The 26030-nt window shown below is 35.7% G+C and overlaps 1 protein-coding gene, 1 long non-coding RNA gene and 1 pseudogene across 5 annotated transcripts; 2 read left to right on the plus strand and 1 right to left on the minus strand.

Moving 5' to 3' along the window:
- Positions 1-226: 226 nt before the first annotated feature.
- On the minus strand, positions 227-20234 carry THAP9 (THAP domain containing 9). Of its 4 annotated transcripts, none has more exons than XM_011356352.2 (5): positions 20015-20234; positions 12630-12825; positions 10959-11262; positions 9590-9740; positions 227-5933 (listed from the first exon to the last, which is right to left on the minus strand). In XM_011356352.2, exons 1-5 carry the CDS (start codon positions 20092-20094, stop codon positions 3956-3958), a joined length of 2709 nt encoding a protein of 902 aa, XP_011354654.1. In that variant the 5' UTR covers positions 20095-20234; the 3' UTR covers positions 227-3955. The 4 variants fall into 4 exon arrangements, with proteins under 4 accessions (XP_011354654.1, XP_023384225.1, XP_023384226.1 ...); XM_023528457.1 differs by having other exon boundaries at positions 20103-20212; XM_023528458.1 differs by lacking the exon at positions 20015-20234 and adding an exon at positions 16633-16720.
- On the plus strand, positions 17555-18396 carry LOC111737265 (annotated as a pseudogene).
- An 87-nt stretch (positions 20235-20321) lies between the features above and the next one.
- Positions 20322-24169, plus strand: LOC105289601. The gene is made up of 3 exons (XR_002779404.1): positions 20322-20505; positions 20709-20827; positions 24098-24169. It is a non-coding gene; the product is annotated as an uncharacterized LOC105289601 (long non-coding RNA).
- The last annotated feature ends 1861 nt before the right edge of the window (positions 24170-26030 follow it).

The raw sequence follows: 26030 nt of genomic DNA on the forward strand, positions 1-26030 counted from the left end.
TTTTTTTTTCTTTTTTGTTAGGACTTCTTTAATGCTCATTTTGTCATTATCTCTAGACCAAATGTGAGTCTTTTATGATCCAGGCGGTTTTATTAAATGTAAGTTAGAAAGTTAAAAAAATTTTTTAAACTATGGAAATTAAAATTTTACTTTTGTTTTATGAAAGCACTTAAGGCATTTTTGGGTTTTACTCAAAAGCAGTAAGAAAATAATATCCAGGGTAATGTTTATTTATATAAGGTCACAGACTTTAATGAAACTGTAATTTTATTAGCAAATAAAATCTGGCAATATATAAAAACAATACATCATGACCAGGGTGGGTTTATCCCAGGAATAAAAGGTTGATCTAACATTCAAAAACAAAAAATGTTATGTATCAACATACAAAAGAAGAAAAACTATGTGAACATCTCAAAAGCTGCAGAAATCCACCTTTTGGATATGCTAAAAACCACTGAATTGTATTTTTTTAAGGGTGAATATAATGGTATGTAAATTATTATATCTCAAAAAAATTTCTCCCCCCAAAAGACGTATAGAAAAGTCATCTGACAAAATTCAACACCCATTTATCATTTAAAAAAAAAAAAACATAACTGGAAATAGCAGGAATCCTCAACCTGATAAGAAGCTTTTACAAAAAGTCTACAGCTAACATCATATGAATGTTAGCACCACCATCAAATGTACAAAAATATGTACAAGGTACAATTAAAATAGCCAAACATTTTTGAAAAAAATTTGGAGGACTCCCAACTGATTTCAAGGCTAATCAAGACACTGGTTGGTATTGGCTGGTGAACGTTACACCCTTGGATCAGTGGAACAGAACAGAGACCCCGGAAATAGACTGATATAGATGTAGTCAATTTTTGACAAGGATTCAAAGGTCACTGGAGAAAGAATAGTTTTTTTTAACGAATGGTGCTAGGATAGCCATATGTAAAAACATGAACAACTTATCACACCAAAATTAACAGAAAATGGATCATAACCAAATGTAAAACCTATAACTACAAAATATCTAGAAGAAAAAACAGCAAAAAAATCTCCAACCATGAGTTAGGCAAGATTTCTTAGATATAAAACTAAGGAGTATAATCCCTAAAAAATAGATAAACTGGATTTATCAAAATAATGTCTGCTCTTCAAAGCACAGACTAGGAGAAAATACTTGCAAAATATCTGATAATGCATTTATGTCTAGAATATAAAATAATGTTCAAGAAAAAACCAACCCTCCAAAATATGGGCAAATGACTTGAAAAGACATTTCACTTAAGATTATGTGGATGGCAAATTAAGCCTATGAAAAGATATTCCTCATTATTAGCTATCAGGAAAATAAAATCCACAATGAAATATCACTGCACACCTTTTAGAATAGCTAATTCAAAACAAAACCCTAACAATACCAAGTTCTGGGGATGAAGTAGAGCAACTGGAATTTTCAAGCATTCCTGGTTGAAATGTAGAGTGGTACACTGCAAAAAACAATTCTGGCAGTTCATTATCAAGTAAAACACTTACCATATGACCCATTATATGGATACAGCACTTTTTAATTCATCAGCTGGACATTTAGTCTTTTTAGCTATTATAATGCTGCTATGAAATCTGTGTACAAGTTTTTACATGTACTTTCATTTCTCTTGGGCATATGCCTGTCAGAATTGCTGGGTCATATGGTAACTCTTTCACTTACCTTTTTGAAGAACTGCCAGGCTGTTTTGCAAAGTGACCGCATTCCCAGCAACAGCTTACCAGGGTTCCAATTTCTTCACATTCTTGCCAATGCTTGTTAGGTCTTTTTTTTTATTATAGCCACCCTAGTGGGTGTGAAGTGCCATCTCACTGTAGTTTTGATTTGCATTTCCCAGATGACTAATGATGTTGAACAAATATTCATATGTTTATAGGCCCTTTGTGTATCTCCTTTGAAGTATCTACTCAGTCTTTACTCATTTTTAAAACTGGGTTGATTGTTGAGTTTCAGAAGTTCTTTACAGTCTAGATACAAGTCCTTTATCAGGTGATATGATCTGTAAAAATTTTCTCCCATTCTGTGCGTTTTCTTGATGGTATTCTTTGAAGCACAAGTTTTTAATTTTGATGAAGTCCAATTTATTTTTTGGTGCTTGTGCTTTTTGTGTCACATCTAAGGAACGATCACCTAATCTTAAGTTTCAAAGATTTACTCTCTTCTAAAAGTTTTATAGTTTTACCTCTTACACATCTGGGTTTCTGATCCATTTAGAGTTAATACTTTTGCATATGGCTACCCAGTTGTTCCAGTACTATTTGTTGAAGAGTAGGAAGGATAAATTTCTGAAGAGAATGTTAGTTTTCTCCAAAGAAAAAAAGGACAAAGGTGAAGAGTAAAATCTATAAACTAAATTACCCTTATCAAATATCCATAAATATAAAAAAGTTTTCACTGTAAGCATAAGTAAGTCTGATATCTGACTTGGAACACTTTCACAAGGGCAAGAGCAATTAACTGTGCTGAGGGCAGAAATATCTCTAATGTCCAATTTATCTAGCACTTGAGCAATGCAAAACACTAATTTTTAAAATACGGAATATACTAGTCAAATGTAACAACAAAGAACATAAGACAGTACAGATACAAATCTAGTTTTAAGTAAAGATCAAGTATAAAACTTGGATGTATAGAAACAAGTTAAAGGTGGTGATTTAAAAAGAGGCTTCCTTAAAGATTTATCTTGGTGCTTCTAAAGTCATTCTACTGCAAACAAAATAAAAACCACAATATTCAGACTTCTCAGCAATAGCTCTTGTATAAAAAGTGGTACAACTCTAGTTACATTTCAAAACAAGCCTTCATTTGAGGTAGAATAGAAATATATCAAAATATGCTATTTAGAGTGAATTTCAACTAATGAAAAACTTTACCCAGTTGTTAAATCTTTTGCAATTTTCAGTTTTCATATCAACTATGTGAACATTCACTCAACGACAAAAAAAGTGTTTACATACACAGGTGAATATGTGCTTGTTTCTTTTATCCATTAAAATAGTCCCATTTGTGAAAGTACGTATACCTATGGAGTTTTTTTTTTTTTCTTTTCAAATACGGGGATGTGAGAATGGAGAAAATTGCCCTTATGTTTCCATCTGTAGATTAAGCTCCTAAGTTTCTGAAAAAACTCATTATATAATTAAAACTGATTTTTTTTTTCATATATATTGTCTCAATTGATCATCTTTTTTCAATTTATTACTCACATGAAATTCTGTTATTCATTCACTAATGAGCACTGGGCTCTTCTGACAGGAGTCAAGTAAGTATGCATTCTATTATTTAAAGTAGTATTTTGAAGTCCAGAGACAATGGATTGTGAAAATTACATCACCTGTGTACTTCCCAGACAACATCCCCCAGTGTAGTTGCAGCACAAGAAACCATCTCGTGGCTCATGTGTTTACCTTATGTCTGATAATGCATAAGTATCTACTTTAGGGTACCCTGGCAAAGAGATTTTTGTGGTATTTGATATTTTAAATTATATTCAAGGTTTTATAGGTATTCTGTCAACATTCTTAAGAGCTGTAAATCAAAGAGTTCTTGTAGGGAATGTAGTATGTTTATAAAAGGAGTCAATGTGGTGGTGACTCCTAGTTGTTATTCTCTCTTGTTTTTAAAGTAGGTTGAACAAGTTAACAGTATGTCCAGATACATTATTCAGTCTCAGTAAATTCAAAGACAGTACCTGCTTTTACTGACTTCTTTGTCTAGTTTGGTTAACGATGAAATGCTATAAGCCATACCAAAGTTCAAAACGATTTTAAAATATGTAAATTACAAATTCTAGTAAGTCAGAAATGCCAACTTGTTCATTGTGCAGAATGATCTATTTATAACATATGGTCCTAACTTGAACTTTAAAATAAATGTTCTTAATATAAGTTTTAATATATTTTAGGTACCTCATTTGAATGGATAGCCATCGTTACGTAGCAGATGCCTGAATTTATTGGTATTAGCAAAACCTGAACATCTGTAATCCTGTAAAGATAACCAGTATTTCCTTGACAAAGTTTTCATTTCAATTCTTTCTGAATGGTGTTTTAAAGGGAAATGAGCTACATCTTTAGTTCTGAACTTTAAGAAACAGATTATTATATCCTTTAGTAACTTTACAAAGTGATTGATGGCACACACTTCTCCATCAAAGAGATGCTCATCTAAATCTACAAAAAGATCAATATAACTAGAAAGCTCACATAGTATTTTCTGTTGAAGATAAAATTCCCTCCATTTAGGAAGTTGTTCATAAACTGCCACTCTCGAATGGATTCTTACAACTCGCTCACAAATATTTATGACTTGACATAAACTTTCTGAAGGGATATGCAAACCATTCTTCTTTTTAACACATAACAGTGACCCAATTTTAGAGGCTTTATGATCCGATGCATACAGTGCACTGATGCAATCCTCACAAGTTAAAAGAGATGATAACTTATCTGCAATATAACCAGCACAACAGCTGAGATTTTGCCTATGATCTGACAGGTCTAGTAATGCCTCACTTAACGAACAATTAGATGAGTCTTGGCAAATATCCTCTTTGTGAAAAAGAGTCTTTATAATGCTGACACCATACTGACGTTGAACTGTCCAAAGGGCCAAGTCTGTCCTTCGAGCAATTGAAATGTCAAGGATGCTTAGTTCACTTAGAAAAACTTCATCCTGTAATCTGTATCTGGTCTCCAAATTATGGTAAGCTTTCTGGAATGCCATACAAGTAGGATTAGAACTGGATGCTAATATCTGTCTAAGCATCTTTAGAAATAATTCCAGATGGTCTTGACTGAATTTGTAAGTCAGAAGATATGGAAAAGGCATTACCTTTGGGAAAACATAATTTTGGTAGAGCCATTTTAAGCTCTCAGCATTAAGCAAAAATCCCAGGAATCCTAATTTTCGCTTACCTTGAATAATTTGATTATTGCTAGTGTCACATAATGTAACAAAAATAGTTTTGGCTTCAATTAACACGTGATTAATTTTGCTGAAAGTTTCAGGCATTAAAGGTCCTTTATGTCCCTTTCCATAATAGTTTCTACTATTAAAAATGTCAAATAGATTATTAATTAAGCGTACAAAATGGATGGTACCAATACAGTTTTGAAAAGGAGGCAAGCCTAATGATAGTAAACATTCTAATGCACTGGCCACACTCTCACTGAAGAGTTGGGCAGCACAATTCATTTTCAGTACGTGGTTTTTCAAATTTGCAAGTTTTCTTGGGATTCTTTCCATATTTGATAATTCTTGTTCCTCTAGTGCTACTAAGTCCACAAGATGCTGCCAATGTGCTATACCATTAATAAACTGAATACTTTGAAAATTCTGAAATGCATTTCTTATTAATTTAAGCAAGTGGCAAGAATCAAAGAAGTATGCAATCTGCTGACTAGAAGATGAAGGATGCTGAAATGTACATTTCATGTTGTCTTCATCAATATTTATCCCCAATGCTTTTGCCATCTGAACACTTTGAGCTGTAGCATCAGACGTAACAGCCACAACTGTGATCCCTATGTCACTCAGTTTGCCAATAGCCAGACGAAGCAACTGAGCTTGCAAATATCCAGATGCCCGGTTTACAAAAAAATAACCAAGAGGTGTTCTCCAATGACCATAAATACCTACTGCCATTAACAAAATAGTTTCTGAGGCAAGTGGCATTTCATCAGCATCAAGTTTGCCAAGACCAAAGTCCATAAACCCTTGCAAATGGTGACTGCTGGGGTCCCACTGAAGTTGTTGTTTGAGAGATATACCTTTTATTATCAGTGAACAATACTGATACAGCTGGTCTCCATTCTCTACTCTTTGTTGAAGTAAAGAAAAAATGTTGCTGTTGAAACCTGGACTTGATTTGCATTTGGATAACCACCTAGAAAATGTAAAAAAATGAAAAATATAAAACTCAAATGAAGAAATTTAAAAAGTGGAAAATGCCTTAAATGGCACTAAAGTAGACTCTAATTCCTGTAATAAAGCCAAATATAAGTAGCCAAATTCTACAGACATTTTCAAGCAAATATTCAGTTACCATAAAATAGTAAGAAACTTAGAAACATACCACAAAATCAATTTTCTCATTTCTTTTAAAAGTATACAAATCAATTACCCAGTTTGTTCTAAATGATGTGTTTATAATTTAGATCATAAACCAGTCTTACCTATAAATTCACTGAAATGAGAAAATTGTTGAAAGAAAAAAACTTTGGGAACATTTAGTACATCTGTCTTATGTTAAAGTCAGGAAACTGGTACAGAGTGGTTAAACCACTTGGCCTATATTGTGCTGCTAGTTATACACAAATGCAAAACCCAGCTTTGCTGATGTCGTATTCAGAGCTTTTCTCACTGCTCCTTACAGCTTCAAAAGTATGCCCTATGGTAATTAAGGTGTCTGCATCTGTTTGCTCCTACACAAAGTACCCTCACTACTATCTTTGGAGTCCTTATATAGTATCCCTGACCTTCCAGACTGCTGATTATTCTTTCCTATTACTATCGCTGTCTGTCTTCAGAATTCTTCTGACTTGGTTCTAATATATTCTTTCTAGTTTGTTGTAGGTCACGAAAGGAAACAGCCAAGTTTAATAAATTTCTACAATAAGACTAAATGGATTCTGAGGTAGAGACTGAGGTGCTCATCTTAACTGAAATGTACTTTTGTAATTCAATGACTTTTGGGGGTTAAATTTCTGATTTGGGGGCTATATTCTACGTTGCCAAGGTTTCTTCCTGAACAGCTGACGTCTATTTAATTGAAATTTTAATGTACTTTCCTAAGTATTTCAGGACAGGGCTTTCCAAATATTCTGCTGCAAACTAGAATTTTCATAAACAGAATTTACTCTCACTACATGCCATATGTGTATGTGTGTGTAAATATATATACACGTGTGTGTGTATGTCACTGAGAGAACGTCTCATATAAACCATAGAGGAAAACCAGTATGTTTTAAAACCATTGCAGAGGACTTGACTAAAAAAGGTATAGGAGGAATTAACACAGCGTCTATGAAAATGTCTCTAGCATAGCAGAAACTAAATATTTATAAATATGTATAATATCTAGCCTAAATGGTAAAATCATATTATGAAAGAGAGTGAATAAGCCTATACACAAATGTTCATCTCAATATGAAAAATAGCAATTACAACCAAAAAATGGAAACAATGTGGATGTCCAGCAGCTGGAGAATACCCGAGTTAATGGGGTAAAACTCTGATATTATTAAAGATCACAACCATGTAAAAAACTAGTAAATCTAACCACAGATAACAATGCCTGAAAGAAAATTCTCTAAATGTTAATAATTGTTTACATATATAATGTAGAAGAACAATTAATGAATTTTCCTTCCTTTTCTCTCATTTCTAAATTTTTTATTAGTAGCAGTGTTTTAATAGTGTGGAGGAAAAATCTCATTCTTTTTTTAGGGAATATAATGTATAATGTACAGCATGGTGACTATAGTTAATAATACTATATTGTTTATTTGAAAGTTGCTAAGATCTTAAAAGTTTTTATCAGAAGGAAAAAACCATATGTGATGGATATTATCTAGAATTATTGTGGTGATCATTTTACAGTATATACAAATACTGAATAAATGTATACACTAATGTTATATGTCAATTACATCTCAATTTTTTTAAAGATGTTTTCCCAAAAATGGAAAAGAAAAGTCATGATAATTAAGGTCCTTCCTCGTACCAGGCCTCAATTTCTCCATTCTATAAAATGAGGGGGTTGGACTCCATGATCTCTAAGAGTTTCTCCAGCTTTGAGCCCCTATGAATCTGTTTTAAAGCTGAAGCAATAAGAAACCAAGAGGCACCTTCCAGGAGAGATGGCTCCTGCCATTCCTGGCTGGTCTCTGCCCCAACTCCAGTGAATTAAATAGAGTGCTGCTTTTTATTTTTTGAATTTTTATAAGGTTTATTTGAGCCAAACTGACAACATATGCCAGGGAGTAAGGTCTCAAATGCTCGTGCAGTGCTGCTAATGAGACAGCAACTTCGAGTCCACTGCATTTCTTCTTTATATCTGTTCAAAATCCTAAATGACCATCCAAGAATTCTTTCAATTCCACAAATATTATCAAGGGACTATTGTGTTCCAGGCACCACTCAGGGGTCAGGATGTGTGTGCATAACAAAGAACCAGACACAGGCCTCATACGTGGGCAGCTCACAGTCTAGTGGGGTAGGCAGTGTTATAAGTACTAAGATTCAGCTCCATACTGTGAATGCAAGATGGGCACCTAATCCAGAATTGGTGCAGGAATGGCAGGTCAGGCTTCCAAAAGGATGAGAAATCTAATGTGAGCCTGAAATGTGGAGACTAATCACCAGGACTAACAGATAGGGAGAATGGGCATTTTAGGCAGATAGAGGAGTAAGTCCCTAAAGCAAAAAGAAGCAAGAAATGCCTTACAATTGGCGCATGGAATGCAAGAGGGAAGGGACAAGAGATCAGCTGCAGGGCCCAGCAGAAGCCACATCATGGGAAGCTCAGTAAGCTACAGTAGGGAGTTGGCCTTTAGTCCCCGAGTAGTGGGAGGCTTATGCAGCAGGAAAAGTGACTGGAAGGGGTTGAATTATGTTCCTCAAAAAGGATATATTGTAGTCCAACCCCCAGTACCTCAGAATGTGACCTTGTTTGGAGACAGGGTCTTTACAGAAGTCATCAAGTTAAAACGAAGGCACTAACATGAATCCTAATCCAACACGACTAGTGTCCGCATAAAGAGGAAATTTGGACACAGAAACACACATGCATAGTGCAAGATGACGTGAAGAAACATAGGGAGAAGACCACCATGTACAAGCCAGGGAGAGGGGCCTGGAACAGACCCTTCACTCACAGCCTGCAGAAGGAAATAACTTGGTCAACACCTTGATTTTGGACTTCTAGTCTCCAGAACTATGAGAAAGTAAATTTTTGTTGTTTAAGCCAAATAAACAAGTAAAAGTGAGTAAAAAGGAATCTATAAAACCAATAATTAAAAAAACAGTAAAAACTGAGTATTAAATTTGTAAGACATTACTATAAAGCCATCCTGTTATTTGCTTCCTACTAAGAGAATTATAAATATATCTATGTATTTTGACCACAATCCTAAAAATTTATTTATCATAATCTGGTCTCTGGAAAACCTGCTCTGCCATCAACTACAGTGCTTACAAAAAATTCATATTTTTGTGCACTGCCTCAAACCGATGGTATTGATCTAGCACTGTTCTAGATTTTCCAAGATAATCAGACATTAAAACTACTAAGTGTATTAGAAATTCCGATATTTAAGATTCAAATGTTATCACCCATTATGTCTCTACCATTTAGAAGACACGAAAAATTTGTCAGACTATATGTCTTCATTTTGTTGGCCAAATTATCAATTGTGGTAATATGCAAATACCACCTACAAGTTTTTACAAAGAGAAAATGGACTGAGTATGAATTATAATGTCTAAAATGCAATAAAAGAAATTTTTTTTTATTTAACATCTAAAACGTAATTCACTTACGTTCTGAGGATGGAAGAATGAGGCAGCTTAAGAATCTTTCTTACATAATCATAGACATTGCTACTGCACAAGTAGAGTGTACATGCAAATTGTTTCATTTCTGTAGAGTACTCAGATGTTTCTGTCCAGTTATACAATTCCCACTTAAAATCTGTTAAAACAAATTTATTCTTAGTGATGAAAAATGTGTACAGTTAACATTTTCAGGTATAGATCATAGCATTTGAATATAAACTGCACTAGATGCCAAAATTCAAATACAATCTCTTTTTAACTGAGTTTGTTCTGAGATTAAGATCCAATCTTTGAGCCTGTTGACCATAAAATGTATCCTGTTCATTTTGGATCATTTCACTAGAAAGAGGGAAGAAAAAATTTCAACTTGAATTATTATGTTTTACTATTCACTGGCAGCCTGAGTATACATTTTTAGAGAAACAGAAAAGAAAATGAAATAACTGGATAAAATTAGTCTCTTGATTATGGAGATATTTATTTTGTTCCCTGGCTACCATTTATCTGAGGGTGAAAATTAGACATGAGAAACATTTCTGGAGATAGTGCACTATTCTGATTGAACAGAAAATCTTGCCTACCGCTGAGAGAAAAAAAATCCTCTGTTCCTGGTGGGGACCCATATTATTATTTCTATTCTTTTCTTGGAAAAACACAAAATATTCTCTTCCTTTGGAGACAACTACTCTTTCTAGAAACAGGACATGCTTATTTACCAGAATGTAAATCCAAAAATCTCTGCTTCTTTCATCAAAGAGTAAGTTGGCAATTCTTATTTTGCCCCTCTTCAAACATCCTGGTTCACAAAGAAGACTAGGTAGTTTTTCAATGGCCATACACACACACTCACTCTCTCTTTCTCTCTCTCTCTCTCTCTCTCTCTCTCTGGAAAATTTTAGGAAAAAAACTTGGAGACGCAAAAAATTTTCAAGTTCAAAGGGATTTTGCAATTATCTAGTTCAACTCTGTTGTAAAAAGACTTTAGTGATAAATTATGTAGCAGTTAAAATCATTTATAAAAAATTTATAGTAACATAGGTTAAGTGCTCCTATAAAAAGTGAAAAGTACAGTATATTGTATAAACCATATAATCTGATCTCTGGGTAGTAGGACTATGTGTTATTTTTATCATTTATATATTTCTTTGCTTTTCCTATAATAAACATATTACTCTCAAAACTGGAAAACCATAAAAGGATTTTGGTGATTACATTTCATTCTTGTTTACTCTAACAAGACTTTTCACTTCTCAACCAAAAGCCTGTTTGTATAGGCAACAGCAAAATAGTACTTAATGATGGTTCAGAAAAATTAAGAGCTATTTTGTAAATATTAGAGGTGATGAGAACATACCTGAAAATTGTGCTCGTAGCAGACACTCTGTTTCTTCAGAAAGTAGTTTCTCTTCCACCAGTGTATCAATTAATTGTAAGCCCTTTCTCTTTTTGATCATCCTGTAGTTTTTTACTGGAACAAGTCCCTTTTTGGACACTGGTAGCAGCTCTTGCACCTCAGCCAGTTTCTCTGTACCTATTGTCAAAGGTCTCCTTAAACTGTAGTTATGATCCTCAGTAGTAACCTCTTCAGAATCATCAGGAAGTGGCTCTTTTAGGATTTTCAGTCTTGCTTTACCTTTAAGGTGTACACCTTGGAGAACCTATGAGACAAATAAAAAAATTAAGGTTATTTTAGAAATTATCAAATAGAAAATTATCTATAAAAATAGCACTAAATGCAAAGCACTCACCTGGTTGCTGTTGAGAGTTAGTTAAGAAAGAAAAATCATAACCTCTAATTTTTTTTTAATGTGTAGTGTAAAAGACAATGTAAACAAGGTTTATTTTCTTTGCACCTATACAGAAATGGTAACAAGACACTGAAAGTTTTTGAAATGATTAAAGTAACTAAAGAAAGGTGGTAATTTGGGGAGGTTTCATATGTATGTTTTGAGTAGTTCTTTGAAGGAGCAATAACAAGGCTCAATGGAGAAGATAGGGAAGTTAGCAGTGCAAGTGGACAAAGCCTGAGCTTTGGAATTAAGACTGACCTGGGTTCGAATTCCGGCTCCCTCACTTGTTAGCTGTCTCTTAACTTCTAGAATTCCTTATCTCATTTGTTTTGAGGATACAAGAAGATAATTTATGTAAATCTCCTAGTACAATGCCTGAACCGTTGTAGGGCTCAATAAACAGTAACTATTATTGATTTACACAAAAGCATGAAAGCAAGTCAATTCACTACATATACAGTAGGAAAGTATATGTGGTTCAAAAAAAGAGAGTTCAAAGCAGTTAGAAATACACAAATAAGTTAAATAGGAAGTTCTTGGAATTTATGAATTTGGATTTGACACCAACTCTATGCTTCTGAATAGGAGAATAAGATAAAACAATGCCAACAGGAGACTCTATTGAATAAGAGGAAGAAGGTAAGAGTAGTGGCAAGATAGAACAGTTAGATGACTATTGCAAATTGCAGACCATCACTGAGTCATGTACAAGAGTGTGGCTAAGGATAAAATAAAAACAATGAAAAGAAACAGTAAAAATGTTAACATCAATACTGGTGACTCATAGTCTTCTATTTCTGTATACATCTCTCTATATCAATACTAATAATTAGGTATATTTTTGGTCAAAATCAATAACAGTATTGAGAGAAGCCAAAAAAAGGGTAGATAATTTCAAAGTATTTTGAAAACTGTCTCATATTTAAAAGCCTGAATTCTAAGTCCATTTATATCTACTAGTTGATTTTTATGATCAGTTTGGTAACCTTTATGTACATCTAGATGTATGTTTTGCATTTGTACACCTTATTTTTTAAAAAGCTCCAAAGCCAAATTACTATTACATTATAGATTTAAAAATAAACAAATTTTCTAGGCATTTAAAATCAATTACTAAATTTATTTTAAGATCTAGGGTTTTTTTTAACCTATGCAAATTTTAGCTATAATGTGAGCTATCTTGATTTTAAAAGGCTCTATAAAATTTAGTTTTGTTTACACCTAGATTTAAATACCTTGTATAGAGAAACAGAAGGCACAGCTCCTTTTTTCAATTTTCTTCTCATCCCATATGACTCAAAGTCACTTTCCTGAAAATGTTTGGAACATAGCATAGCACTTGGTCCTGGGATCCAAATCTTTTTGCTTCTGGGGTCCACACGATTAACAGCCCTGATCCATTTTGAGCGCTGTATGGTATCAGTTGGAAATCTATAGCAATCAAATTAAAGTTCCATTAACATGAAAATATTATAGTAATGCTACAACAGACAGAAACCTATTTATTATTTAACTGCTTTATAAAAACATTTAAGTATAGTTAATGTTTAATTTACTTAATCTGATTTCATTTTTCAATTTTTTTTTAATCCAAAAGTTCAATATTTAAGTGATCTTGTTTCAATTTGTATGGGGGCAATTCTTATATTAACTATCCTACCACATTTTGTCTTCACTGCCTACATTTAACAGAATCTGATCAAATTTAATATGTGTCTTTCTGTCCTGAGGTGACTTTAGAATGTCCACAAATTCTTTGGTACTTCTCCTTCCAACGGTGGAGCCTAATTCCCTTCCTGTGAGTATGGCCGGGAATTAGTGATCTGCTCATAAGGAATATAAAAAAAGCAGAAGTGACAGTGGATCTAGTGGATGACACTAGATCATAAAAGGCACTGAGGCTTCCTCTTCTCTGGGGGAAGTTATCTGCTATGTCATAAGCAGCCCTACGGAGAGGCCCACTAGACAAGAAACTGAGGCTTCCAGCCAAAGGACATGTGAGTGAGCTTGTTTGAAAGAAGATCCTTCAGCCTCAATCAAGCCGTCAGATGACTGTGGTCTTGGCTAACATTTTGACTGCAATTTTATGAGACTCCCTATAACAACTCCCAAATTCCCAACTCTTCAGAGATTATGCGTGGTAATGTTCCCACTGAATTTTAAGGAAAATTGTTACTCAGCAGTATAAAACAAGTATTTATTACCTATACTCGAATTTCCTATTTTGTTTTGAAAGTCACCATTTTTCCTAGCCTTCAATATAAAAATTATCTTCCATTTCTATTTTTCAATCTCAGCCAAATTATGATGTTTAGAAATGAGTGAGGAAAAAAACTTGTGTAATTTATACAAAGAAAATCACAAGACTACTCTTTCTGCACCCTCTTCTTTGATTTATCTTGGAGACAGATCTAAGGTAGCTGTATGACTTTTATATATTATAATTTAAGCTTTAAAGCATATAGTTGTTAAGAACTGAAACTGGTAAAAATTTCAATTCCCTAGGCTAATTGTTAGAGAAATAATATAGCAGTATGGGAAAACATAATTCTGAGATACTCTCTCAACCACCTTGAGAAAAAACACTAAATTGGAAAATCTGTATTTAAGCCTCAATTATCTTTTACCAGTCATATGGTATTAGATACATCTCTCAATGCTAGAGCCTCTTCATAGGGCTGTAGTAAGAGTGCATAAGGATACAAATGTATTCAAAAGCATTTTGTAGGACTTAAAGAGGATTTTATGAATTTCCTCAAAGGTAAGGAAAGTAAAAGCAAAAATAAATTAATGGGATTATATGAAACTAAAAAGCTTCTACTTAGCAAAAGAAACCGTCAACAAGATAAAGTGACAACCATCCAAATGGGAAAATATATTTGTAAGCAATGCCTCCGATAAGGGCCTAATATCCAAAATATACAAAGAACGCACACAACTCAATAACGACAAAAAAAAACAAAAAACCCACAAATGATCCAATCAAAAAATGGGCAAAGGACCTGAACAGACACTTCTCCCTAGAGGAAATACAAATGGCCAACAAATATTTGAAAAGATGTTCAACATCACTAGCTATTAGGAAAATGCAAATCAAAACCACAATGAGATACCATCTCACACCTGTTAGAATAGCTATAATCAATAGGACAAGTAATAACAAATGCTGGAGAGGATGCGGAGAAAAAAGAACCCTCATACACTGCTGGTGGGACTGCAATTTGGTACAGCCACTATGGAAAACAGTGTGGAGGTTCCTCAAAAAGCTAAGAATTGATCTACCATATGATCCAGCAATCCTTCTACTGGGTATTTACCCCCAAAGACTTGAAAATCCATATCTGAAAAGATATTTGCACACCAATTTTCATAGCATTATTCACAGTGCCCAGGACATGGAAGCAACTAAAGTGTCCTACGATAGATGATGGGCTAAAGAAGCTGTGGTACATATATACAATAGAATATTACTCAGCCATAAGAAGAGATGAAATACTGCTATTTGTGACAACATGGATGAATGAACCTTGAGATCATCATGCTAAGTGAAATAAGCCAGACAGAAAAAGTTGAAAACCACATGATATCACTTATATGTGGGATATAAACCTAAAAACAACAAGCAAAGAGGACAAACAGAGACTCATGGACATGGACAATAGACTAGTGGTTACCAGAAGGTGGGGAGGAGTGGGGAGGTAGATGGGGTAAAAGGGGTCAAATATGTGGTGACAGAAAGAAAACTATGAGCGGCGAACACACAATGCAATATCTATATATATGCTTTACTGTTGAATTGTACATTTGAAACTTACTGGATTTTGTTAATCAATGTCACCATAATAAAAATAACAATAATTAAAACAAACAAATAAAAACACTTTGTAAATGGTAAAGAACTATCCAAAGTTTGTTCTTTCCTAGGAGCAACTAATTCCACTCTCAGGAGTTCTTTTCAATTGTTCCAAGAAGATGATGCTACTTGATCAAGAGAGAATGTACAGGGAGTTGTTTTTCCAATAAAAGAGAGGTAAATCTATACCTTTTCACTAAGTTCTTTTCTAAACTAACGGCATATGTTGGTGAGGCAGCGTTTCCACAGATTGAGTGTAGCCACTAAGCATGCATAGAACCATCAAAATTTGGCTAGTCCACTAAGTTACATTACTAGCCTGATCCTCTGACGCAAAGCTTCCCAACTGGCATGCCTGGTGAGCACTGCTATCAAACCCTTTAGCCCATTGGGTGGCCTAGGCTACCTGGAACTCTCGAAGTAGTTACATCAAGCCAGTCCCAAACAGCTTTGTTGGTTTGCCCTAAGTATTAAACAAATATTTTCTATGTGTAAAATGACATGAAAATGGTTGGGAAATACTGCAGTCTAACCAGCATGACTAATTTGAATTTTGGACAAAATTAAATTAGCAATAATTTAGATACTACTTTTAAAGCATTTTCCTTATCATACACACAACAGAGACATATATAATTTAAAATCTTAGTTTTAGTATTAAAAAAAAACTGCAAGACAGATTTTTATCTTTTTATAAAAGATGAAACTTGAGCCAAGTACAGCCACTAGTAAATAGTTGAAATTGGAATTCCTGTCTCTCTAGTCTAAAGCCACCTTGGTAGAAGAAAAATCCCAGTCATCATCCCAAACCAATCACCATCTCATACACACGACAACAAATTGGTTTACACTGTAATACAGAATCCATTTTCTTTTTCCTGTTGACTATGCCCTTTTTATAACGGCAGGAATTTACCTTTCGCTCCCTACACATCAAATTTTTCCAGAAAAGTGGCTAACAAAACCTCTCCTACAATGGTTATCTCTGGAGAGGGAGAGAAAGGATTGAGGGTTAGGGTTTCAACTATCATTTAATTATCTTCTGAAGAAAACAAAAATCTGAATCTAGGAAAATGTTAACATCTGTTTAATCCTAGTGATGGGTACACAGGTGTTTGTTATATATTATTTTGTGCTTGCTAGTGTATTTAAAACATTTCATAATAAAAGTTTAAAAATAGAATTTATTACAATTCAGGCAAAAACTCTTCCAAATTATCATACACATATTCTTTTGGTTATGAAATAAATTTCTAAATCTCTTTATACTAGCAAAAAGAAAATGAATCAAAGAGTCACTTTAATTTTCAACTTGCCAATCCCACTTCACATTTAGCCAATTTGCGTTTGACAGAACACCAATATTCTTACAACAGTTTCCACACCTTTAAGTCATTTTAATTCATGCATTTCAACCAGAGCCTTTTCCTGTGTCCTTGCAACTTCTCACAACTTGGTGAGGGTGCTGGAGGATGCCTGGGAAAGCTTCAGAGGAGAGAACATTGGAGCTAGAGCTGAAGTGTCAACAGGAGTTTGCCATGCAGCTAATGGCCACTCCAAGCAGATGCAAAATCACGGAGATATGAAATAACTACTTGAGAACTTACTGGCCGATAAAGCAATGAAAAATAAGTTAATCTGGAGGGTTGAAAGGAGAGTGCAGAGGTAGCTGGGAGTGGTTACAGAGGGACTAGATAGGTAGCTAAAGGCTACATCACAGAGTCTTCTATACTAATAAGTTTTGGATCCATCCTTCAGATCAGTGGCCACCACAGGAGTCTGCACTCACCTACTGAGATTTGAAGAAAATATTAAAACTATTTTTATAAATTTTGCCCCATCCTTTGTGTGTTCCAAAATATATATTAGCACATCACTTCATAATTGTAATTTATAAATCACTATGCACATATCAGGGGAATGTACTTAAAAATTTTTTTATGAAGAGAATTCCATGATCAAAGAGTGGCAACTTTAGGCAATGGCAAGTTGACTAATTCTCTCCTTCTCGTATTAGCTTTTTCCTATTTTCACTTCTTTTCCTGTCTCTATTCTCTCCTGCCTTCCTTACAACTTCCTAGGTGTCAGGAAGACAAAGATGATTGCTTCCCATGTATACAAAGACATGTGTTTAATTCAGAGCGCATGTACAATAATAGAAATGTTGTAATTTTCAGGTTGGAAGAGAGGTGTAGGAGGGCTTTACAGAGAAGCCTGGACTCTATTAGGCACCGAAGAGCCCAAGGGATTAAAATCCTTCCTTCTGGGATCTTTTCCCCACTGGCTGCTTGAAGGTCGGCGACCATCATGAACAACACAGTAACTATCTGGACCAAGAAGTCCATGCTTAATAAACTACTACAGGAGAAACAAATAGTTATCGACATCCTTCACCCTGAGAAGGCAACAGTACCTAAGTCAGAAATTGGGGAAAAATAAGCCAAAATGTACAAGACCACACCAGATGTCATCTTTGTTTTTGGATTCAGAATCCATTTTGGTGGTGGCAAGACAGCTGGCTTTGACATGATTTATGATTCCTTGGATTACACAAAGAGAAATGAACCCAAACATAGACTTGCAAGACATGGCCTGTATGAGAAGAAAAACACCTCAAGAAAACGGTGAAAGGAACACAAGAACAGAATGAAGTAAGGGAGACTGCAAAGGCCAATGTTGGTGCTGGCAAAAAGAAGTAGTAAAGATTCATGAGTGACTTTATCTGTGCTGACTGTATAGATTTATCATGAGAGGACGAATAAACTAAGAACTTTTACGTGAAAAAACAAAAATCCTCAGGGAATCAGCATGATAAAATATGCATTTTCATAAAAATCATTGCCTGGAAAATGGAATGAATAGGGAAGAAATCAGAATGGAAGAATCATAGCAGACTATTATAATAACTATTGTTATAATGCATCTTTGTTTTTATATTAAGCAGGTCTTACTTTGGTCCTCAATATAACAAATAAAAGCAATAAATGAATTCGTCTCAATTTAAGGAACATAAGTAGAAGGCACAGGAAAAGCAGGACAGCAAAAATTAAGGAAGAAATTAGAGAAAAGGAAGAGAACTAGGGAGTGTATGTCAATAAAGCCAAGGGAAATGAGTTTCAAGTAGTAAATATGATTTAAAAAGAGATCAAGAGACTTAAAAGCGCTCACTTAAATTTGGAAAGATTACCAGTGACCCTTTGTTATTAGAGCAGTGCTGACAGGGTGCGGTAGGTTGAAAAGTCAATGTAATTTAGGGAAGTGGGTATATGTTCCTGTTTTGAAGAGCCTGATTATAAAGGGAATTATAGTAATTGGGTAGTGTAGAGGAGCACATAGTTCAAGAGTTTGTGTGTCTGTATTTAAAAAAGTAAGTACATGTATCTCCCACGTTCTGAAGTTTGAATTAAGCCACTTTGCTTTACGAAAAACCAAATTAGTGTGGTAAGGGCTTCTTTTTGCAAAAGCGAAAATCCTCCAGATTTCTTTCAGTCAGTGAAAACAGGTACTAAGGCAGCTCTTTCGTAAAAGCGATGTGGCGGAATGTAAACTTTCTGAAAGCAGGGCATACTGTTCACTTTAAGCCATTTCAGTTTATAAGAGATTTCATAAGAATGCTCTAGTTTCAGATGGGGGAGGGGGCACTGTAATTCAATCAAGTATGTTCACTCACTTGAGGCGAGTTATCTGTAGAGAGCAGCTGAAGATAAAAAGAGAACAGAAACTAATTGATTGGGGAGAAAAACCCAGAGGAAAAAGGAAAGAACGCAATTAAAACAGTTTAGGTGGAAGATCAGCCCTATTCCAAAAACAAAACAATGACTACAGAAGGCTTACCACATATAGTTGGAACTCCTAAACCTGACATTTTAACTTAAAAAAAAAAGTTTCCGAGCTACTTTTTCCACTCGTGTACATTGAATCTACACTTTCCATCCCTTTACATTTTTCCATACTATTCCTATTTAAGTGCTATCCTCCTCCCACCCTCACACCCCAATCCAGGAAATGGTTCAAGGTCCAACTTAAATACCACCTGTCCCATAAAGCTCTTTTTCACGTTCTCATACTAGTTTTTGTTAATGGTTTAACTATATCTCATATTACTTTACCCCTTTTTGAAGTACATTTCTTTTTGTCTGTGAGGATGTTTTGACCACGTTTCTCTTTCCCATTGTGGCTTTAACGTTAATTGAATGACCTATATACCAGTCTGGACCATACGTGCCCGTTCAAATTACACTGGTCTGAAGACCTGCCCCCCTCTTGAGCTAAAGGAACTTCCTTGTCATGACCAGATCCAGCCAGAATAGGACCAGCCTTCTACAGCTGTTAATACTACTGAACAACTTGCAATGACAGACAGTACTGGTGAAAAGAGATTTGTACTTATGCTCATGAGCAACTCACTCACGCCAATGGAAGCGCACGCCTTCAACAGTTTCCCCAAACTTCCCTCCCTTCCCGTCTCTTTACGTTAAATAAGACAGAAAGGAAGCACAATTCCTTTCGAGTAACTGTCGTTAAAAGCCATTAGGCAAGCGCGAGGCATTGAGAAACAATCAGCAATTTGGAGGTAAACACTGAGCAGAAAAAGCTAGAACGACCTTAACCCTGAAAGTTACCCACATGCTTCCCCAGTCCCACGTAACGCACGTCAAATACGTCACGTCGACACCACGACACCGTGGCCGGCCCCACCCCTCCCTGGCCTACTGCCGGCTTGGCAGTGCTAGGAGTTAAGACAACTTCGCGGCTGCTCTCACGCACTGGTGGAAAGAGTAGCCGCGCTTGCGGCTCTGCACGGTGTCCCGGGTGCTGCAGCCCACTGCCGAGCAACTTCGGGTCATCTTCTTACTATGTGGGGATCCACTGTCAGTATTCCCGCGACGATATGAATCACGATAAACTTAGCTCCGCCCGCTAGACGTCTGCGACCTTTATTTGTCGGGAAGGCGGGCTCTTAAGACGCAGGATTCCCACTTTTCCTCTCCGTGAACGCTGCGCTTGACGCTATGACCAATCACAGGCCACGTCCTGCGCAGCAGCCAATCGGAACGGCCAGGGGCCTTAAGACGAGCACTTGGTTGCTCCTCCCTCTCTTTCCCAGGGTGGTTGAGGGGTTTTGCTGTAACGGGCTTATTTTCCTGTTTTCACCCGCTCGGCTTAAATCCGGTGCCATCGCGCTATTACGAGGCCAACACTGAGAACGCGAAGCGGAGAGACAAGACCAAGGTTGAGGTGAATCCAGGGCCATGTTGGTGAGTCTCCGGTTGCGAGCTCTAAAAGGAAATGGAGGATATGATGGGAGAGAGGGATAAACGCAGGGCCCTAGAAATACCTAAGACAAAATTGAGCCAAAAGCGAATTTTTACTGAGAGGCATGTCATTTCCTTGCATTTTATTATGAGGTAGTTCCCTGATGCAGAGATAATGTAGGAGCTGTTGATCTCTTCCTCCATAGATATGTGACCCCAGAGAATCTTGAATGAGAATGTAATATGACATACATCGACTTTGCATTCAACGAACCCTTTTCTACGTGACCCATTGCCACTATGCGGGAATTAAGAAGGAAGTGAGGTAAGGATCATGGACTCTTGGGAAAGCTCACGGTTTAGTGGGGACTTGTCAATAGCAGTAGTAAGGGCAAGAAACAAGGGGGAATGAAATGGTTTTAAGTATGGACATCGTGGATAGCTTTCAGGAGTGAGAAGATTTTAGGACGATGTTTTTATTTTTATGATATGATATTTTAATTTTCATAGAAAAACAGTGGAATCAACATAGGCATAGTTTCTATTTTGTGTTGAAGAGATCCTTAACATATTAAATGGCTATCTTCTCTCCTTAACGTTGGAGTCCCATTTTAAAAAACAAATGTTTGTAACTTATATTTCTTTGTCTAGCTCACAGGAATGATTACAGAATCAAAGAAGAAAGGTTCCTTCTTTTTCCTCTTTTTTGTTTACTTTGTTCAGATTCTAGCCAAAAAGACTCAGGTCAAGGTGTTATTCACATCTACTTCAATTATAATATGCTTACATTTTATTTGAATAAAATTTACAGTTTCTGTTTATGTAGCTTTCTTACAGGTCACAAGGCCTAAGGATAGTCCATGAATTTGAGGAAAATTGGTCCATGGGGGATGTGCTTGCTTGGCTGTAAGATGTAGGACCTGGATTTAAATCACTGTCAGGTGATAAGACTATTAGAAACTTTTCTAGTACTCAACCAATTGAGACATACCTGAGTGAGGCTAAATAGAAATAACAGTTTTTTACTATCTTTAAGGAAAAAATTGACCTATTGTTTTTGTAAGTTTTGAGATATATAACTCATATACCATAGAATTAACCTACTTAAAGTGTACAGTTTAGTAGTTTTCAGTATATTCATGAGTGGTGCAACTATCACCACAATCAGTTTTAGAACGATTTCATCAAACCCCGCACCCCCACCCCCAAAAAAAGTCCTCATTAGCAGTCACTTCTATCTTCCCTACCCCCAGCCCCTGGTAACAACTAATCTTTTTATCTGTGTAGATTTGCCTATTCTGGACACTTCGTATAAATAGAATCAAACTAATATATGGTCTTGGTGACTGGCTTTTTTTACTTAGAATATTTTTAAGGTTCATTCGTTTTCGTGGCATATATAGATACTTCGGGGTTTTTTTTATTATTATTACCAAAAGATATTCTGTTGTATGGATATACCACATTTTATTTATCCATTCATCAATTGGTGGACATTTGGGTTGTTTCTACTTTGGGGGCTATTGTGAATAATGCTGCTATGAACATTAGTGTACAATTTTTTTGTGCGGAAATATGTTTTTCTCTTGAGTATATATACCTATGTATTGGAATTGCTAGGTTATATGCTAAGTCTTATGTTTAACTTCTTGAGAAAAATGCCAGACTTTTTCCAAAGTGGTTGTACCATTCTACATTGCCACTAGCAGTAGATGAGGGTTCCAGTTTCTCCAAATTCTCGTAGTTGTGAAGTGGTATCTCACTGTGGTGGTTGCCCTATTTTTAAGGACTTAAAATTTGTAAAGAATCCCCTAGAGCAGGGGTTCCTAACTCCTGGGCCACAGGGACTGGTATTGGTCCGTGGCCTGTTATGAACTGGGCCACACAGCAAGTGAGTGGCAGGCGAGCAAGCGAAGCTTCATCTGTATTTGTAGCTGCTCCCAGCACTAGCATCATCACGTCAGCTCCACTTCAGATCATCAGGCATTAGTCTCATAGGTGCACCAGTACCTGGTGCCAAAAGGTTGGGGACCGCTGCGCTAGAGGATACTCCTGGAGTGTAGAGACAATGTCTAAATTGAATTTGTCTTTTTTAGTCTCTGGCACACAAATAGGTAAATGTTTTTGTTCTAATGTCATATGTGTTCCTGAAAAAAACCTCATGTTCAGCAAAATCGTGCATTTGAAAGAAGCAGGGTATGTGGGAAAAATAGTTGTGTAACTACTCAAAACCTATGCAATTCGATAATTTCAAAAATTAGCAATGATTCGTGAGGGGAGTACTTACTCCTTCCCACCTCATTAATGGTCACTTTAAATGGAGGTTGCCATAAGATATATAAAAAGAGTGGGGCTGGTGGGTGCGAGACTTTACAGATTGGAGCGGATCTCTAGGTGAATGGGCTGTTGTTAAAATGGGTTCAGAAGTAATATAACCTACTGAGAACCTAGGGGAAGGTGGGTGGGGCTGGGGAGGGACCCCCTGGTGCAGGCACTCATGTTTGATTTTCTTAAGATAGAATTGAAAGTACCCATGCTGTCAGCAGAACAGCAGCTTTTCCCCAGTCTAGAAGCCCTGTGAAATAGAGGATCTTCTCCCTAAAACACACACAAAATATGTGCAATCAAGCTGCCACCATTTGGTAAAAAGTTCCTGGTACCTAACCCAAAAGTATTAGGAGCAGATCCTTGATTCAGCTGTCAGTTCTACAGAATGGGATTTTTTTTTTCCATCCTTAACCCAAGCTGAAATTGCCCTTGGCTTTATACATTTTTACAGGGGGAGGCTAAAGAGTCTTGCGTTGAGAATGAAACAATTTCCAATATAAATAGAGGCCCCTGAAGGAACTAACTCTTTAACTTCAAGTTGCACCTTAATAGCTGGTTTTATTTTCTGATGTTAGTAGATAAATTTTTGGCTAATACTGCCAGAGATTACTTGCTGAAAGGAAAAAGTTTGGAATAAACTTTGAAAGCAAAAAAGAAAAAAGTACCCATGCTGCCATTCAGCATCAGAATACAGAGAAAAGGCTTTTTTCTCTTCTGCTTAATTGGTGATTTCAGATGTTGGGGTTCTCCTAAGAAAGATGAAACGATGTGGCTCTCACATTATTTTGACACATCTTCTAATTATTAATTACAAGTGAGTTACTGAAAACTGCTATACTGCAGAACAGATTTAGTTAAATGTTGTAGACTGCTTAAATAAGTCACTGTACAGAAGTCACAAGGGGTCACTGCCTTAGGTAGTCTTAGTGTACTTTTGGGTAAGGAAGTATGCCCTCCCTTATAAGTGGAATTATTTTGAGTTGTATTTATGTATCTTTACATTGCTTTATACTTTTATATGCTTTATTGTTGCTATTGTTTACTGTTTTATTGGTAAAATTGAGATTCTCATTTTGATCATTTAATTAGATCTTTGCTTCCGCTAATAATTTCATATCCAATGATTAAACCTTTTCACTGCTGTTCACGTAATGAACCATTGTGATTATTGAATATGTTAATGAGAATATATAACTATTAAAGACATTATTTGCAAAACGCATTGACTGTTGCACAAAGTAATTTAAGAGAAAATATCTTTTTTCAGGAATTACATTCTTGGAGATATTGGGAAAAGATTCCTGGGTCTTGGAACATGACTCAAAATATGCAGAGGAGGTAGAGTATGTCTTTCTGTGGTAAATGTATTGAGTATTCCTGGAACAATAGCAGTGAATTGGAAATGGAGGCTTGTCCAAGTAAAAAATGGATTTATAAAGGCTTTGGTGAAATCTAATAGCCTGTTTTATGGTATAGAATCTCATTAATTGATCACTTGGGGGAAAAATAGTAACAGCTAATGCTTCTTGAATGGTTATATGCCAGACATTGTGCTAAGCATTTTGCACACACACACACACACACACACATTTTTTTAAAAAATAATATCTATTTCTCATAACAACCCTGAAAATGAAAATGAAAGCAAATAGACTTTTTTCTTTATAGGACTAGTATCTTCCTTGTTGAACATGTATCCTTTTGTCAGATTCTTACTCAATTCTACTAGAACCTTTATTTCGTTGTCCTGATATTAAATCTAGTAACTGATTTATATTCTTGGTGAATTTTTCATCCTTTCAGTTCTCTGGGCATTTTTGCTTCAGAAAGCCTTGGGGTTTTGAGATTATTTGTGACCAAATATGAAGACAATTCTAGATCTGATCCTTCCCCCAAAATTTCAGATCTTTTCGACTAATTCATAAGTTGTACATTTTACTTTTTGAATATGGATGATGTCCCTCTATATTACTTATTTATTGCTATGTAACAAATTACCCAAAACTTAGTAGTTTAAAACAACAAACATTTATGGTTGGGGGAGGCGGGCGACATCAGCTTCCAAACTCTCTCATTTGGCATTTCTCAGTTTCTTGGTGGCTATTAGCTGAAGACTTCAGTTCTTCTTCACCATGTGAACTTCTCCCTAACCATGGGAACCTCTCCATAGGCTGTCTGAATGTCCTCTAAACACAACAGCTGGCTTCTCCCAGAGGGAATGATCCAAGAGAGAAAGGCCAAGATGGAAGCTTGTCTTTTAAAAGTTAATCTTGAACGTGACATAACATCACTTCTGCCCCTTCCTATTGGTCACAGAGACTAATCCTGGTATGGCATAGGTGGGCACTATAAGATTATTGGGGACCATCTTGGAGGCTCACTGACACTTTACGTGCTCTTTTTTTTAACTCTTAATTTATTTAATCAAGAGATTTAATATTTAACCCTCAAGTCAGATAATTAGACATCTGAGTATCTACGTATCCAAATAAGTGCTTTCCTTTCTAAGGTGCACAGTTTCTTTCTTGCCTGTGTATACAAACTGCTTAAGTAATGCTACATTCCTTTGGAAAATTTCTAGGGAGTTTGTAAGAAAGTTCATTTTATAGTCAGAGAATACTACCTTGATCATAAATATTATTCTTGGACCTGTTTCCCCTTTCCCAATTCCTCCTAGGTAGAAGCAGTGAGAAAAGCTGGTTGGAACTAGACTATAGATAGAAACTGAGTACTCCTACTCCTAGTATTTTGCTTGGGGTGCAGAAAGGTTAAAATTTTTTCAAGGAATATAGTCCAATTACTTCTAGACAGTTACACAAATATTTGATATAGGATGAGTAAAGATGCAGTTATACAGCAGCAGCATTAGAGCGGTTTGCCCTTTTCCCCCAAAGCTTGATATTTATCCAGTATGGTTAGTATACTTCCTTTTCTTTCTGCTGCTGCTTCCCTTACCCACATGGGCTTCTGTACTTCTTAATAAGCAACATAATAGACCTTGTCAAACAATCAGAAAGTTCTGAAGAATTCTAATTAGTTATGAGATTTGTAATCTTTTCCCTTTATCACTACTTAAAAGTTCTTTGTTGACAGAGACAACTCTCCCCCTTGTCTTTTAGCGTTAGAGTACTTCTGATCATTGGAAACCTTGTCTAATAACAAAAGCATTACATACCAAGCACCGCATAACCAGTTTTGGA

The sequence above is a fragment of the Pteropus vampyrus genome, unplaced genomic scaffold (genome assembly GCF_000151845.1).
Source record: "Pteropus vampyrus isolate Shadow unplaced genomic scaffold, Pvam_2.0 Scaffold25, whole genome shotgun sequence".
Lineage (NCBI taxonomy): Eukaryota > Metazoa > Chordata > Mammalia > Chiroptera > Pteropodidae > Pteropus > Pteropus vampyrus.